At 31.2% G+C, this 18927-nt stretch overlaps 1 protein-coding gene across 2 annotated transcripts; it reads left to right on the top strand.

The window, feature by feature from the left end:
* The first annotated feature begins 6839 nt into the window (after positions 1-6839).
* Positions 6840-12393, top strand: LOC111380582 (probable alkaline/neutral invertase D). Of its 2 annotated transcripts, none has more exons than XM_023004185.1 (5): positions 6840-7049; positions 8295-8733; positions 9140-9571; positions 10878-11436; positions 11859-12393. In XM_023004185.1, the coding sequence occupies exons 2-5, from the start codon at positions 8323-8325 to the stop codon at positions 12152-12154; spliced, it is 1698 nt and encodes a 565-aa protein (XP_022859953.1). In that variant the 5' UTR covers positions 6840-7049; positions 8295-8322; the 3' UTR covers positions 12155-12393. The 2 variants fall into 2 exon arrangements, with proteins under 2 accessions (XP_022859953.1, XP_022859954.1); XM_023004186.1 differs by lacking the exon at positions 6840-7049 and adding an exon at positions 7152-7170.
* The last annotated feature ends 6534 nt before the right edge of the window (positions 12394-18927 follow it).

Below are 18927 nucleotides of genomic sequence, written 5' to 3'. Positions count from 1 at the left end.
TGTCAAGTGTCAATCCAAAATTTCACCCAACAATGAAACATTCAAAATACTTAAAATCTGAACTTTGAAAGCAAAGGAAGATGATAAATATTAAACTGGAACCCTAGATAATTTTTTCCCTCAACATTAGTGTTGGTACATGTAACATATGCATTACTACTAGAAAATGTATACAAAAGAGAAAATTAAAATTTATGGTATGAAATTGCGAAAAGTAGGGGAAAAACATTTCCAACCATAACACAGCTAAAAATTATTCAAAACATTCAAAAAAATTACAGGATATTAAAAGAATTTTTACCTCTTTCTAATCCAAGCTCCAACTCTTATTTTAAACCCAGCAAAAAGCTCTATTTTTTCGTATCTCATAAACCCTTTATAGATAAAAATATTACAAAAATTGAGTAAAGAAAAAAAAAGATTTTTCTCTCTTGGATTGAAGCTCGTAATGAGAGAAATGAGAGAGAGTGTGTGAGAGAGTTGGGGTTGTTTGAATGAGAGAAATAAGATTCATCTCTTTTTTTTTCAACTTTTCATCCTTGACATTGACAAGATTTTTATACAATTTCTTCCATTGGGTCAAATATCATTTAATTAGGACATGTAGGGAATTTAAAATTATCTCCAGGGACAAATATGTCTTAAATTGACGTTCTTGAATGTTAAAAAAAAAGTGCCATTTTAAATGTCTTGAGAAAAATTGACATCCTCTGCAATTTCCTCTAGAATTTTAATTTAGAACTATTGATGACAACATTCTATTGTCTAGATAAAATAGAAGCTATTCATTATGGTATTTAGTAGTAAATTGAATTTCAATCATTGTGGGTTCGACATCCAAACTTGATCTTTATATTACAAAACTTGACACCATTTGTGGCATATTTACGTTATTGAGAATACGTAACATCAGGAATATACCTAGTCTCTAAAAATTCAATAATATGATATCTTCAAGTAAAAGGTTAAGTTTTTCAATGTCCTTATCCGACAATTCATGTTATTTCCCATTAGAAATTGTCTACAATTTATATTAATAAATTGAGTAAACCATTCTTTTATAGGATACATGTGAAAGACACAGCCAGAGTCAATCACCTATTCATTTGAGTTTTTTTTTCTGGCCACAGCACAAGGATAACACCTTGCATTTCAAATCTTTAATGAAATGCTAATTTTTCGTAATAATAACATTCTTTAACTTTTCCATTGTTCTTGTTTTTATCTTTATTCTTTATAATATCTACATAGAGTTCTTTTCTCCCATATTCTGAGCTTGCAGAAGTATCTCTTCTCTGAGGTCATGTTTTTGTTTTTTAAAAACTCTCTTTCTCTAATATTAACCTAAATAGCGGCAATGATTATGAGGAAATATATTTATTTTATACATATTAATTACCTTATTACAACCTGAATTTGAATGAAGCCTGAAATATAAATTATGAAATGGCAACTTCAAAAACCATCCTGACTGTAATTTCCACATTTTGTTACTTTTTTCCTTACAAATTTTTATGGGAAATTTTCATATCTAAGATATTAAGTATAGCCCATTTCAAAACTGAGAAATGATGTTTAAAACTTCAAAAATCATATATTAGTTAAATTTTATTTATGAAATAATTAAATAAAATTGTATTTTATTCATTAAAAATATATTTTTATTAATTAAATTTCTTAAGGTCACAAATCTATACCATCTGTTTACAAATTATCGAATTAATTTGTTACAAATTATTTTTCGATCACAAATAAAATTTTTATAGATTACAATTTATTCATCGGTTATAAATAAAAAAAATTAACAGAACAAATTACAAATATTTCAAGTCACGATTCGAATTTTTAGGTCATATTTGTTAGTTACAAGTTACTAGTTATATATTATTTATTGATCACAAAATATCCAATTTAATGGTCACAATCTTAAATAATTAGTCACATATTATTTATTTGTCACAAACACCCCACCCACTCCATCCCACTTACAACTACTATACCACTGTCACGACCATCGCCACCACCACCTTAACAACACCATCAACATCATCATCACCACAACCACAACCACAACCACAACCACAACCACTATTACTGCACCACCATCAACTCCACAATCATTGCCAGAACCACCACAACCTTGCTAGCACCACCACCTCACCGTACAACATAGCAACCACAAATCTACCACCACACCTAGAATCAAATTCTCTCAGGTATATCGCTTGCGCTCCTGCAGCCATATTACAAACACCACACCACCAACAGTAATACAAACACCACTACCAATAACAACATCCAAACCTAATTTCTCCAAGTTGCGCTGTTGTAGCCGCGTCGGCTGAGAAGGCACACTTTGTGGAACGATGCGGAGACAACATTTTTCATCACTTGTCTCGATGTTATGCAAGACAGCATCAGCAGTAGCACTGGTGCTGTTGCGAACGACAGCGCGACGCTGCTGTAGTACACAATTGCCATTAATAGTACCAATTAAAAGAAAGTGAAGAGCGATTGAGGTGAACTAGTGGAGAGAAAGAGAGAGAGCAAAGGAGTAGCAACAATGGAGAGAGAGGAGAGAAGATAGAGAGAAGGAAAAATGAGGAAGGATTTAGGGTTCGGGAATTAAATTTGATGGGGTGGATGAAGGTAAGGTTAGTATATAAATTAATTTAATAATAGTATTATTAATATTAAATTATCATCTAATTTTTATATAAGCAAACTTTAAATATAATTTTTGAAATGACAACTTAAGAAATCTGGTTCTATGTAATTTTCATAATTTTTATTTATCTGTTTCTTCGTCTCTTGTGGGCTACCCAGCACAACTTGCTTGACCCATAGCCATAAAATTATTTACCCAATTTTTAGAAGGCGAGGTAGAATAAGCAAGTCGGATTAGGTAAAAGCGATAGAAAGAAAAGATAGTCTATATTTATCAAATATTAAAATTTTTAAAAAGTGTTAATATTTATTTTAGTTAAACTCAAAAAATTAATTTCAACAATATATTTGTTGACCACAAATTTCGTAAGATCATATATAATTAATTACTATTAAAAATTACTAATAATTTTAGTCGAAAAGTATAAGCCCCTTGGTGGGATTAAAATTAGATATTTAGTATATTTAGATTAAAAAAAATGATGAAATATGTGATTGTAAAGTTGTGGATCACATGAAATATGTTTTTAAGATTAATTGTTAACTTTGATTAAAATTAACAAATCACTTTATACTAGAGGTGGGCGCGGGTCGCTTCGATTCGTTTCTAAAGAGAATTGAATCGAACCAAAATTTTCGGATATCTAGTAAATGGAACCGTCGGGTCCAAATATGATTATAGAACCGTTCAGGTTCGATTCCGTTCGGTTCAATTTGGTTCCGTACTATAATTAATTTTTTTAATATTTATAACAACAATATATAAATATAACTAATGACACATTCAATCGTAGTTTTACAAATTAACATAGTCAAATTTAATAACATGTAAAATAACAAGTAGTTTGACAAAATTAATTTACCAATGCTTACAATTTACAGATAACAAAGAATAGATACTAATATTAAAACTTCAACTATCCATCAATTGCTTGACTTACATACTCATTATTAAGAAACTCTGCAAGAAAAAATTGAAAAAAACACAATTAAGTTATTAACAAATATAAAAAAATTCAAATTTGTTCAATTAATAAGATTTAATAAAAAAAAATATATAACATATATTTTATTACCTGTCTCAATGCCCTCATAGGCTATTTTTAGTGAAATGATTCTAACCTCGTATTAGGTTGTTTTTTGTCTCCCATTTGAGCATCCAGAATTTGTATTACCTTAACAAGAAACTTGATTAAATTCCGCACAAATAATGTAGAACAAAATCATCAAACACTAACGAATGATAGTTGCACCAATTGAACAGAGAGAAACCAGCAAAACATTCTGGAAAACCCTTAAAGAGAACAAGCTAACTGCTAACGAATCTTATTAACATGATTAGCTGGCTATTTCTCCAATTTAGATGTTGCATACAAACCTTTTAAAACCAATCTTATTAACTAATCTTATTAACATAATCAATTGGCTATTTCTCCAATTTAGATGTTGCATAGAAACCTACCAAAATCAATCTTATTAACTAATCTTATTAACATGATTTAACCCCTTGAATCCAAGCACTAAATAACTACAATGGTTTTGAAATGTCAGAGACTATCAGACTACCTTGTTCAAATGATCCCTGCGGTCATGGCTTCGATCGGTGGAGGTTACAGTTTCGGTCGGTGATTGTAGAGATTTTGGAATGTCAGCGAGGCTATTAGAGTGAGTGCGAAAGTTGAGACAGCGTTTTGCACTTTAGTGTAGGTGTTTAGGGTTATTTAGTAGGTTGGATCATGTTGGGTTAAGAAATGAAACAATAAAATAGGTAATTGGACCAAAAATTAAAAAATTAGAAATGAAACAAATTATTGAGTCAAAAATTTGAATTTAGAAATTGTTAATTTGTTTAGAAAAAAATTTAAATTAAAATAATTTGATTTATTTAATATAAAAAAAATAGAAAGATTTGGTTCATTTTTGGTTCTTTGGTTCTTGGTCTAGAACCAAGAATCGAACTGTACCCGTTGGTTCTCAATTCAAATATCCGTTCGGGTATTTAATTTGATAAGAATCGTCGGGTTCGGTTCGGTTCGAGTTCGGTTTGGGAGATTTGCCCAACTCTATTTTACACTTCAATAGGCCATGGGTAATCAATTAGTCTCTGTTTGATGGAATTTAAAATTCATATTTTAATTTAAGTTAAAGTTAACAATTAATTTTATCAAATATTTAAAGTGACTTATAAATTTTCCACCTCACATTTCATCTAATTTTATCAAAATATAATAAAACTCTTATTTTGATGCCTACCAAACAAGGGTTTAGAATGCTAATTGCTAAAGAGAACCTACTAGGAAAAATTGCAGGATTGGTCATCAACAGATTATTTAAGTAGCATATTGTCCCCTAATCTTTGAAAATGAAAAATTATTACACAATCAATCTTTACAGTAAAAATATTTTGAAAATCTCCGTTAAGGCATCTCTTAATCCTAGTTAAAACAGATTTTTTTTTAATTTCTTTTTAATTTTTGGATAACAACCTTAGTTGAAACGTAAAGTCCCTCTTTAGTAGATATTAAAATTTATAATTTTATCAAAGTTAAAGTCAACAATTAATTTTAGATCACATATTTTATCAACTTTTATTGTAATCTGTTAAAAACTTATTTTAATCCTCACCAACCTAGAACAAAGTCTATTTTCGTAAAATTAGACATTGAGGATCATATAATTTGATGAAAGTGTTTAAGAGTTTGTATAAGTTTATTTCAAATTGTGTAACTATAATAGAGTATTATTGACGAGTTAGTTGTTTCAATGGTCACTGCATTTATGTCCATGTCTTTAATTGGTCACTGAAATTTAAAATATCGAATTTTGGTTACTGAACTTAGGTCAATGTCTTCGATTGCTCACTGAAATTGAGTTCATGTCTTAAATTGCTCATTGAAGTTTAAAATATCGAGTTTTGGCCATTGGACTTTAAAATATGCCGTACGTTACTTATCAACATAGCTATCAAACGTGAAAAATAGCGAGTTTATAATGAGTAATATACAATATTTTTTAAAGTTCAGTGAGTAATATAGAATATTTTTCAAAGTTTAGTGAGTAATGTACAATATTTTTTAAAGTTCAATGGTCACAAGTGAGCAATTGGAGACATAAACTTAAGTTCAGTGATCAAAACTCGACATTTTAAATTTCAGTGATCAATTAAAGATATGAACCTAAATTCAGTGACCATTGGAACAATTAACTCTATTATTGACTAATTTTGTAAACATGAATTTTATGGAAAGAAACTAAATTTTAGGTAATTCAATTTCCTAAAACATATTTATATGGAAATTATTAATTAAATATATCTGATTGATTTAGTTTTCAAATTAGAAAACATTATACTTGTTCATTTTTGTTGGGAGTATGGATTAGAAAGAGTAAATTTCCTAAAAAAAAAAAAAAAAAATCATATTCTTCCTAAATAAAATATTTTGCTTGATTTTGAAGAAAATATGGTCATATAACTAAAAGTAAGAAAATATTTTTCACGAAAAAAATGTTAATCAAAAAACAAAAAAATAAATATTTAGGTGAAAAAATGTATTTTTTAATGAAAAATATTGTCAATCAAACGCACTCTTAGGGTGTGTTTGATTACATTTATTTTTTAATGAAAAATATTAGTTTTCCATCCAAATTCCTACTTGAAGTGTTTGATTGCTATTTTTTTTCCATGGAAAACATTTTCCAACTTTTGAAAATATACCTAATTTTCCTTTTTTTTAGGGAAAATATTTTCCTTGGATGTGTATGGTTTTTTTTTCCTTAAAATGAGGAAAATATTTTTTTTCTAGGTGATATTTTTCATATCAATCAAATTACCTAGAAAAAAATATTTTCCTCATTAAGGAAAATAAAAATCACATCCATCCAAGGAAAATATTTTCCTTAAAAAAAAGGGAAAATTAGGCATATTTTTAAAAGTTGGAAAATATTTTCCATGAAAAAAAAAGTAATCAAACACTTTAAATAAGAATTTGGATGGAAAATTGATATTTTTCATAAAAACAGAAATATAATCAAACACGCCCGTAGTTCTGAAATCAACTCGACATTTGGGACAACGTACGAACGAGAAGTTAGGGATCAGTAGTGCAATTTTTCGCCTCGAATTTAGACAGTGTTGATCCAAAGGTCCGTTTTTTCCTTTCCCTCTACACCAATCACCCTACACTCCCGCAATTCTTTCTGGTTGGTCAATAAATATGATCTTCCGCGAATTGGCTCATTTTTTTCCCCTCTTCCGCGCTTTCATACACCCCGTTAACATTTTTCTTCTTAGGCGACTCGCCGTCGCCGGCGGTCATTTCTGCCGGAATATTCCATAAATGTTTATCCCTACTCTCCTTCTTAATTATTGCCCGTAGTCAAAGGTGAGTTTTTTCTGTGTTTCTTGATCTCTGTTCAAAGGGAGATTTAGATCTGATGTGACTCTTGCAGATTGGATACTTTTTTGTTTCAATTCTGAAGTCTTTCAGGAGCACTTTTGTCTATGTTAGCATTTTAAATTTTGGGTACTATATTTATGTTTCTTAGCCCATTTTACGTTGATCTTGACCAGCTTTATTGTGAATTTCAGCACTTTTCTTTGTGTTTGATAATGTAGTTCTTTTTTTTTCTTTCTATTTCTTTTTTTATTTTTTTTGGGGATACTCATCAGAATACATCAATTCTGTTTTTTATCTAGTCATTTTTATTTTGATGCTTTTATTTGAATTACAGCTCTTTCATTTTAATTCGGTAATGTACTTTGTTTGTTGTTTTAAATCTTACCAGAAAGTGCAGATTCAATCTGATTTTTAGTTATATTTTTACTTAAATTATTACTAATCTCTACGTTAGTTGGTTGGTTGATTTTTTTTATAAGGTAGGAAATTTACTTATTTATTTATTTGTCTAATTTTCATTACTTTTGAGGTAAATAACAATTGGAGACAGTACATTCTTTCTAACTAATCACTGTAAAAAGTTTGCTCCATTTTGTGTTTTTCTTACCATTTGTAATCATTTATTGTGAATAACAGCATTATAAATATAATTAATATAGGGTAGTATAAATGGCCTTTTGGGATTTTAATTGAAAAGATGTTAGGTTGGTTCCTCATGTGCCCATTTTACGATTTTGTAACTCATAATCAGATTTTTGTAAATAACTATTTGCAACTTAACAATAGTGAGAGCAGGCAAGCCACTAGAAAAAAGGGTGGGTGATCGTCCTTTTCTTTGAAGTAAGATAAGTACATTTCTTAAACAATTTAATTGTGCTCGCACGCGGGCACAAACATCTGTTATATTGGGGTATCATCCATTTCTTTTTCTTCATCATAGTGTATTCAGGGCAAAATAGTTCATCTACTCGTTCACAGAGGGGTGTGTACAATGCATATTCATGCATATGAAGGTTGAATTTTATTTCCATTTCTGGGCTTGAAAATATGAACTTTAGTTCGTGGTGTTTTCAAATTGCATAATGCCTGACAAGGACTTACTATGCACACATACACATACCTCTATGTATTTTAGTTGTGGATATCCTATGTGTATATTTATCTTTTCCAGTATGAAGGTAAATATTGATATCAATACTCCCCCCACCCCCCACCCTCTTTGCGATACAGATATTTTGGTTGAAAGGGGAAGGGTGATATGGATAGACAGGAGAGTTTAAAGGTTAATGTGGATGGTGTGAGGGGCTTTGGACTTCGAAATGTGAGTTCTCAAGCCTCACTATCTGAAATGGATGACTTCGATCTCTCAAAGCTTCTTGATAAGCCGAGATTAAACATAGAGAGGAAGAGATCATTCGACGAGAGGTCACTAAGTGAGTTATCAATTGCATTGACTAGAGGTTTAGACAATTACGAGAGCACATACTCACCTGGACAGTCAGTGTTGGATACCCCGGCTTCATCTGCTCGGAATTCTTTTGAGCCCCATCCAATTGTGGCAGAAGCTTGGGAAGCCCTCCGATGGTCCTTAGTGCATTTTCGGGGCCAACCAGTTGGCACAATTGCCGCATATGACCATGCTTCTGAGGAAGTCTTGAATTATGATCAGGTAAGTTTTTTTATTAGAGAAAGTTATCTTCTGGTAATAAAATAAAAAATTGCATAATTTTGACTTCCGACCATTAACAGGCCTTATTTTTGACAAAAGCAAAAAATCCCTGTGAATTTATGAGATATTGATTCCGAAATTGAATAAAATGGCATTGAGATGAATGTTTAATCCCACTACCAAGAAGCAAATGATGTTTCAGTGATTTTGATATCTATATTTCTGTTAAACTAGACTATGCTTGGCTAAGCTTAAAAAAGAAGTAAAACTTACTTTAGCTTCTTTTTTGCTAGCAAACTTAGCTTTCTAGAAAGTAAGTCCTCACTTTTAGTAAAAGTAATTTTTAAGCTTAGCCTAACATGCTTCTAATATGTTTCCTTAAATTCGAAATTTTTTATGCTGGCAGGTTTTTGTTCGAGATTTTGTACCGAGTGCACTGGCATTTTTAATGAATGGTGAGCCAGATATAGTTAAAAATTTCCTATTGAAAACCCTTCAGCTTCAAGGGTGGGAGAAAAAAATAGATAGATTCAAGCTTGGGGAAGGTGCTATGCCAGCTAGTTTCAAAGTTCTTCATGATCCAGTTCGCAAGACTGATTCTGTAGTTGCAGATTTTGGTGAGAGTGCAATTGGAAGAGTAGCACCAGTTGATTCTGGATTCTGGTGGATAATTCTTCTTCGTGCATATACAAAATCTACTGGAGATTTATCTCTGGCTGAAAAACCAGAGTGCCAAAAGGGAATCAAACTTATTATGAGTCTGTGTCTATCAGAAGGATTTGACACTTTTCCGACTTTGCTGTGTGCTGATGGGTGCTCAATGATTGATCGTAGAATGGTGAGATATTGAATCATCTTTGTCTTTGTGACAGTATCTTATGTTTCTATCAATGGATGATAACGCTGAAAAAGGTCGATTCTCTCGAATAAATCTGAATAATTCTTGGTGAAAATTAATAAGTTTTTGAATCTGAAAAGGTATAGGGGCTGGAGATTGTTAAAGTAACCGAAAAAGTGAAATTGCTCTCTTGATGGGGGCCAAAAAACAAAAAAAAAAAAAAATCCCATTTCCAGGTGGAGTAGAATAAACAAAAAAAAAAAAAAAAAAAAAAAAAAAAATCCCATTAACTACAATAAGGGCTTGTTTGTGCCCCTTTAATTAAAAAAAATGGATTATGAAATAGTGATTAATGTTGAAATGTATGGTTAAAAAAATGAAAAGTCTTTTATTTATGTGTAATATTATTTTAATGAAAAATGCGTGATTGAAAATGAGTACTGTAGAAAAAATAATGTTATCCAATTTTCTTCATCCTTTGTGCAAATAATTTGACGCTGCTTTTAATATTAAGTAGAATTGTGATAAACAGATTAGAGAAGCAAACATTTAGAGATATGACGGAGTTTCTGGACTAACCGGTCATAAAATCCTGACAGAATTTGGAGCAATATGATCACGATTGTTTTTTTTATGATGCTTGGTAGCGTTGTTTTTTATGAATGAACATGATGACTTAGCAGGTTAGTATGCTTTTTGAGTTTCATACGGTTGTTTTTCTAGCACATATATATTGATATGAGTAGTGTCAGTATCGTGATCGAGTTGACAGACAATATGGGCACTTAATTGATTATAAAACTGGGAAGAGTTTACAATTTGTTGAAGGATAATATTAGAAAGTCAATAAGATCTGAGGTACATGAGGTAAGCAATTTCACCATAAATGCTAGATAACTTTATTAACCTCTAGGTGAAATTCAGTGACATGCTTTAAATCCCCTGAGAAGCATAGTGCCCTTGTCCATCCTGGAATGTAAATTTCATCCACGCGTGGCGGCATGGGTAATCTGTGGAGATTCAAGTTTTTCAAGTGTCTTGTTTTGTTTTATAATCTAAGTGCATGTTTGGTATATAGTACTGGATGGGACTTGATAATGAATAAGATTTTAAGCTTTTTGATACAATCCAGTACTATCCTAATCCTATCTGACCTGCCAAACATGCACCAAGTGAAAATCAGTTTATCTTAAATTTTAATTTTCCATTCTGTATATTCTACATGATGTGAGTTCAATTATGCCATATTATGTGGTCCTCTAAACAAGAATGTACATGTGTATTCTAATGGTAATTCTTTTATCAGGGTATATATGGGTATCCTATTGAGATTCAAGCACTCTTCTTTATGTCTTTGAGATGTGCTTTAGCATTGCTGAAGCATGACGAAGATGGCAATGAGTTTATTGAGAGAATAGTTAAGCGTTTGCATGCACTGAGTTATCACATGAGAAGTTATTTTTGGCTCGACTTTCAACAGTTAAATGACATATATCGCTATAAAACTGAAGAATATTCCCATACTGCAGTTAATAAGTTCAATGTTATTCCGAATTCAATTCCCGAATGGGTATTTGATTTTATGCCTATGCGTGGTGGTTATTTTATTGGAAATGTTAGTCCTGCGAGGATGGATTTTAGATGGTTTGTTTTAGGTAATTGTGTGGCCATTTTATCTTGTCTTGCCACTACCGACCAAGCTTCTGCTATTATGGATCTTATTGAAGAACGATGGGAAGAGCTTGTAGGAGAAATGCCTCTGAAAATATGTTATCCAGCAATCGAAAGTCATGAATGGCGAATTGTAACTGGATGTGATCCGAAAAATACAAGATGGAGTTATCACAATGGCGGATCTTGGCCAGGTTCTCCTTATTTTCTCTTCTAATATTGATTTTTGTGTTTTTTTTAGTATCTCCTGCTAGTGATTAAGGCTTAATCCCTATCAGAAAAATATCTTGTATTGTATGTACATGATAAACATCTTTTTTCTCCGTATCAAAAACTGTAATGAAGAGTTGTCAATCCCTACATACACTCCCTCTGCTTTTGAAGTACCCTAGGGCATGCTTGGCTGAGCTTAAAAAGTTTACTCACAAGTGAATAAGTTTTAACATAAAGTAATTTTTGCAATTAGCAAAATTGGAAATAAGTTACTTTATTAACACAATAAAACTTACTTAAGAGCAACTTCTACTTGCACTGAGCTTAGCCAACGTGCTCTAATTTTTCCTTGCTTAACTCATACATTCTCTTACATGACATTCTTTCTTTGTCTTAAATACAGTGCTTTTATGGTTGCTAACGGCTGCATGTATCAAGACTGGACGGATACAAATTGCAAGACGAGCAATTGATCTTGCAGAGAATCGTTTGCTCAAGGACGGTTGGCCTGAATATTATGATGGAAAATTAGGAAGATATATCGGTAAACAAGCGAGAAAGTACCAAACATGGTCTATTGCTGGATACCTCGTGGCAAAAATGATGTTGGAAGATCCTTCACATTTGGGGATGATCTCCCTTGAAGTCGACAAGCAAATGAAGCCCGTTATGAAGAGATCTTCATCGTGGACTTGCTGAAGAGAAAGAAAGAGACAATGACATTAAGAAATAGAGAAACAAAACGTCAGAAAATCTTATTTCGTTTTGTTAAGAAAATTGCTTTACGAAGATTTACGTATGTTTAGGCGTGATGACATGTTTGGTTTTGTGTACATGACGCTTCTCAATGTAAACCACTTCAAGACTACGGCTACTAAAATGGGAGTAAATTTCATCAAAATTACCTTAATGGAGTTAAAGCAATCATCCTCGTTCTAGACTTTTGAGGCTTGTTTGCTAAGTTGGACTATACACGACAACTATATTAAAAAAGAAGAAGAAAATTGGTTATTGTATTGTTCAATGCCGTGTGTCAAATATGTCCTTTGACTTTCTTAATGTTTTTGGCTACTAAAAATCATTCAAGAAGAGAAGAACCTTTATCAAGGTTTGGCATGTCGTGAATCATCTTGAAAGAGATAGGTGCCTCTTGCGAGACACACAAGTCAACTCTCATTCCTAACACTTCTTCCTAACTGCTTGGCTTGTGGTGGGTATCAGGTTCATTGATTTAGACTTTGGCACTATGACTTTCAACCTGAATGGTTTCCATTGCAGCCAATCTGTAGTTGATAGCACTCAATTGACCCCATAGAATCAACTATCTTCCTCGTCCAAGCTCTTTTGGTTTATTTCATAAGGTGGATTATATAGAATTGAACTATCTTAAGAAAGAAATACAAGCTAAAATTTTATCCATTACATAGTCGTGTACTGTGTACTAAACTTGCTTGAACTTTCTTGCTCTGTATGGCTTAAATTTACCTAGAAACTGACCTGACCTGACCATGTAATCCCCAAAATAATTTTGGTCAGATGCAGTGGTTATAGCTTTATAGTAGCAGAAAATACACACATATAAACTAAGGGTTTAAAAGAAAATTTGCTGTTAAGCAAAATGTAAGGGTAAGGGTTTTAGGGTGGGAGGACCAGCAGTTGTTCCTTGTTGCATTACATGGTAGCTAGCTCTCACCCGTGCTTTCTGCATAAAATTGCTAGTCATTTTTTCGCTAATTTTTAAAATGTTAGCTGAACAAGTTTTGAATTATTTAAAGAGTCAAATCTACTATTTCTCTCAAAGGGACCCGGGGAGGCATCATCCTATAATAAATAGTTAGATCCGTTGGGTTGTATACCCAAATAATATATTCTGCTGTGACAAAATAATATTTTATAATAAATAAATTTTGATTTTATTTATTTATTGTACTTATTATTGAGCATACGAGTTAGAGCGCCTATGTTCACTTGCGATATATAAATTGGTTCCTTGCTTTAAGAAGTACAGTGTGATACAATTTATTTTTGATCATAAATAATTTTTTCACAATTAATGTATAAGGGTTGATACTTTATACTGGAAGATTATAATATTGACTGATTCACTATTCGGATTGCAATTTGTCCTTATCATTGAAATAGTTAAATGTGGCACATTTGGAGTGTATTGAACGGACCATATTCGAATTTAATTCTATTGCATGATCGTGTTGAGAATTAAATTTTACTTTCTTGTATTTCATCTAAATTTCTTGACAGAGTTATGCACATCTTTTACTGACTGAGTGAAATTAATTTGATTAGTCAAATATTTCGATGAGTTGAGAGCTTGAGAATGAGTGAAGTAGGGAATATAAATTTGTATAGGGAATCGTCGCTTTGAAAATAAATAGAGTGACTATTTAAATATTTTCTATTGATCGATTACAATTTGAACTGAATGTTTAGCGATGACTAAATTTCGACATTTGTGATTAGTTCATAGGACCGTTGAAAAAAAATGGTACTTAAGTCAATGGGAATAATTAGAGGGACAAAATGGTAATTTATGCTCGTACCTAATTATTGAATTTTGGACGGGAATAAAATACACATAGATAGGTCAAAGGAAAGTATTACAGATATATTGGCTTCTGTGATTTTATATATATCTTGAATTTAGTATTTTGTCTTTAGTAAAAAAAAAAAAAAAAAAAGAAGTTAAAGACTAATAATTAGATTTAATGGTCTAGGGTTGATTGGACAAGATCTAATTATTAGAGTTTGAATAATATATATTCGATTATGTCCCTGTGGCACCTCTATAATTTATTGGAATTTAATTGCAATTATTATAAATGTTTTGAGTTTAATTGCAATTGCTATGAAAGTTATACACTTAATTTAATTACAATAAGATTTTGAACTCAATTGCAATTGCTATGAAAGTTGTACACTTAATTGTAATTGTAATTATAATTGTAATTGAAGTTATATGATTACACATGTAATTAAATGTAAATTAATTCGATTTGGATTTTAATTGAAACTCATTTGAATTTTAATTAAGACTCATATTTGAATGTAGAATTCTTGTATATGGATTGAAACTATTTTATCTTTATAAATAGAGATTAGATGGAACTTTATCTTACAGAACACAAATAATTTCGTAGTGTTTAGATTTGGAGAGAGAAATTTTTTTTTCTTACTTTATTCAATTGCTTAGTTCAAGAACTTGTTTCTCGATTTAATTAAAAAAATGTGCCCATCCATCGATGTTGTATTAGTTTTGGAGTATACAATAGAAGATTTGAAGGTTTGGAGCATTTAGCCGAATTGAAAGCTAAAAGTTCGTGATCCATAAAGTTGGAAGTTTGTGATTCAAAATCAATTAAAAAATTAACTATCAAATTTTAGGTAAAAATTCGATTCATTTTTTCTTTATATAACACACACGTGAGCATTTAGACAATCTTGTTTCTTGAATTTTATTTTATTTTTTAATTTCCAACAATTGGTATCATAACAATCTAGATTGTTTACGCGCTTATTATTTTTAAATCTTGATTGAATGTTTTGGCTAGTTTTTTTGATGTAATTCGTTATTTCGTACAACTCCATTATTTATTTATTTTAAATTTAAAATTGTGAGCTTACAGGACATTGGTTCATGTGAATTTTCAATTCATGTAATTGTTGAATCTTGTAAATCGTATTAAAGCTTTGAAGATGAGACGGTAATTATTTAAAATTAAAATTTATTACTTAAAAATATTTTGTGAGAGGATGTTTATTTAAATAAAAAAAACTCCTGATTTCCTTTAATCAATTCATAAGCAAAATAGCACGTTTTTGTTGTGTCGATAATGCAACAGACTTCTCTATAGGAGGGTCCTGTAGTTGATTGGATTTCTTTATGATAAAATCGTCTAGATACAATATAAATTGTGATCATTATATAGAAGGCGAAATTATTTCCTAGTATTGAAAGATTGATACAAGTTATATACTCAAATCGAGATTATTTGTGAATACAAGTTATATACTCAAATCGAGATTATTTGTAAACCTCCTATAAATGCTCTCGTTATTGATTTTGGTGACCAAATGAAATGATACCAGTATAGAAGTTTGTTGTTAGATATGATTTGTCTAGTGTGAGGGTCCCAGCTTAATTAGTGGAAACAATTATCTTTTCTATATAGGGCCTACTGGATCACAAAGATCACATAGTCGTTGTATTATTGTAATTCAATAGATTTACATATACATTCATGCATCATATGCTAAAGTTCGTTGCTCAAACTAAAACCATGTAACAAGTCTAAAAAGACTGTGTATAATAAGTGAGTGATTACAAATAACATTTTGACTTCAATATCAAACATGTTGCAATAAAGCTTGAAAGTCAGAAAACCTTTTATGACATATTATAGACCCTTCAAGACATGTTTTGTTATTTCAGCAGGAAAGCTTTTTTGAAGGAATGAACTTTATAGAACATCCGCATTAAATCTAGAGTACCTGTGAAATTTCATAATTTGACTATGATTGAAACTTCAAACATGGTTGAGAGTTATGATGTAACCATCTATCAAGGAGACTTAGTTTAACATGGTAATGAATTTTCACCTGATAGTTTTCACAGTTTACCGTGAGCTATTACTTGCAGAAGATTAAGATACTATTAACTGAGCTGATGATAAAGTTATAATGTTACATGTGGTCTTAAGGTACAATGGCGATTCTCGTGCATCATTTGATGGCTCCTCTAGTTCTAAGACGAAAGACATGTGAAAAGAAGATGAAAAAGGTAAAAAGAAGTATGAGAGCAACTACAGGTCCAAAGCAGATGGAAACCTGAGAGGTAATTGTTTCAATCGAGGTTGAAAAGGATACTAAAGAAAGACTACTCAAATACAATAGCTAGAGAGCAAAGTGTGGGTGAGATTTTTTGTTACTGAGTATTGATTAGTGGTTGATACTACAATGTCCTAAATTGTAGCTTTTGAAACTACTAATCATGTCTGCATATTGGTGAGGATGTTTCAAGAGAGTAAAAAACTCAATGAAGGCCAATTTAAAATCAAGAGAAATAGTTTTGATAAAAGCATATGAGTATTTCGTTTTTTATTTCAGTAGTGGTAGGTGTTTTATTTTAGAGCCTATTATTATATCCTGGAATCAAACAAAAATTTCATTTTTGTTTTTGATTTAATAAAACAAGGTTATTCTATAAAATTGGCTTCTGATGCACTTTAAATTTTGATGAATAAAGTTCTCGTTTGTTTTGGACATTTGATGAATGGTCTTTATATTTTAAAATATTTCACATATAAAATAAAAGTTACTTCTGCAAACTATAAAAGAAAGTCGTCCCATACTAGTGATACATAGCTATGATGCATTGGATAAATCAAATGATTATCATACTTGGGTCGAGAAACAATTGGGGTAAGATTATTAAGTTGCATCAATCTATTTAAAGTGGTGAATATCTTTCAAGAGAATTTAGGGATTATTTGACAGAAAATAGCATTATTTTTCAATTGAATGCGCTTGGCACGTCCCAACAGAATGACATTTTAGAAAGAAGAAATGAGACATTTTTTGATATGGTTAAGTCAATGATAAGTTTCACAAATCTACTTATCTCATTTTGGTATATACACTAGAGACATTTGCATACATTCTTAACATAGTTCTTTCTAAATCTATTCTTTTGACTGACTTGAAATTGTGGTATGGATTCAAGTCTAGCTTGCGTGACATCCAAAATTTGGGGTTTGACTCGTGTGCTAGAAAGAAAGATCAAAAAGTTGGAGTCTAAATAAAGATATGCCCGTTTGTGGGATACCTTAAAGATACCAAGAGATATTATTTTTATAGTCCTCTAGATAGGAATGTCTTTGTTAGTACAAATGCAACATTCTTAAAGGATAAGTATATTAATGAACATTAGTCCAAAAGTAAGGTCGTGTTGGAAGAAATGATGAGGAGCAATTCCACCCCATCAATTTTTGAAACACAATATGCGGACAAACATCCCATAGTGTCAAGTATACCTAGACAACATAATCTGAATGGAAGTGAAGAATTGTTATTGGATCCTATAGATTAATAGAACGTCGAAGGTAATTAGGAGGTAATGGTATCATCTTACGGTAATGTTAGCATTGACGAAAATATTACGATTCAAAATGATCCCACAGTCCAAGATTAATTATACCTTATACGTAGTCAGATGGTCATTAGTTAGTCTTTTAGGCACTTGTTAATTGGAGAGTCCAATCTAGCGATCTGCATAATATAAGTTGATGATCTGACTTCATATAAAGAGACTATGGATGATGTGGATGCAACAACCCACTTATGGATTGAAGCAGGCATTGAGATCTTGGAACAAAAAGATTTGACAAGGTGATTAAGACATGGTTTTGGTTAGAACTTCGATGAAACCTGTGTCTATAAGAAGATACATGATAAAGTTGTAATTTTTCTGATACTTTATGTGGATGATATTCTACTCATTAAAATGATGTGGAAGTATTATCTTCTATGACTGCGTGGTTGGCCCAACATCATACAAAGGACTTAGTGAAGCTATTTATATTCTATGTTTAAAATCTTGAGAGATTGAAAGAACAAGATGATAGCTTTGTCTCAAATCTCAAATGTTAATAAGATACTTGTTTGATTTACTACGCAAGATTTCTCCCTTCAGACATATAATCTAATTCTCTAAGGATTAGTCCCTCAATGCTTCTGAAGAGATTAATTACACGAGTAGGATACATTATTCAGTAGGAGTTTCATGTATGTTAATCTATGCAATAGACACTGTCGGTATGGTGGGTCGATATCTATTTAACCCTAGGTTCGGAACATTGAATGGTGATAAGGCATATCCTTTAGTATCTTTAGGAAATAATTAATTATATGCTCATCACCAAATTTTATTTTGATGGGTTATAAGGATTCCAAAATCGAGACTGGTGAAGATTTTGCAAGTCTACATCAATATAGTTGTTTACGCTTTATTGTGGGTCCATTATTTGGAGAAATATCAACCAATCATGCATTATTGATTCTGTCACTAATGTCGAGTATTAGTAGCTTGTGAAGTTGTTGTATGACTCAAAAAATCCTTTACGAACATCAAAGTGGTGCCTGCATCTGCATAGCCATTTAAGTTGTACTAGGATAACAAATAGAGAAAATGTGGTAGTCAATAAGATTACTACTAAGGATAACCTTGCAGACTCGCTTATTCAGAACCTGTCAATTAAGGCTTTGGAGGGACATCTGTAAGAAATGAGGTTGCAAGACATGACATATATAGTCTAGGACAAATGGGAGATTTGTTGAATTGTATATCCAAATAATATATTTTATTGTAATAAATTAATATTTTACAATAAATTAGTTTTGATTTTATCTATTTATTACACTTATTATTATCGACCATGCTAATTAAAGTGCATATGATC

Source organism: Olea europaea, unplaced genomic scaffold (assembly GCF_002742605.1).
Source record: "Olea europaea var. sylvestris unplaced genomic scaffold, O_europaea_v1 scaffold2173, whole genome shotgun sequence".
In the NCBI taxonomy this organism is placed as follows: domain Eukaryota; kingdom Viridiplantae; phylum Streptophyta; class Magnoliopsida; order Lamiales; family Oleaceae; genus Olea; species Olea europaea.
This window is presented reverse-complemented; position numbering and strand designations above follow the sequence as displayed.

What these genes read in the sequence shown, in the direction of transcription:
- LOC111380582 (XM_023004185.1), top strand. Translation starts at nt 8,323, where the DNA reads ATGGATAGACAGGAGAGTTTAAAGGTTAATGTGGATGGTGTGAGGGGC. An exon ending in AAGTCTTGAATTATGATCAG is followed by an intron (nt 8,734 to 9,139) that starts GTAAGTTTTTTT and finishes TTATGCTGGCAG; the next exon opens with GTTTTTGTTCGAGATTTTGT. An exon ending in CAATGATTGATCGTAGAATG is followed by an intron (nt 9,572 to 10,877) that starts GTGAGATATTGA and finishes TTCTTTTATCAG; the next exon opens with GGTATATATGGGTATCCTAT.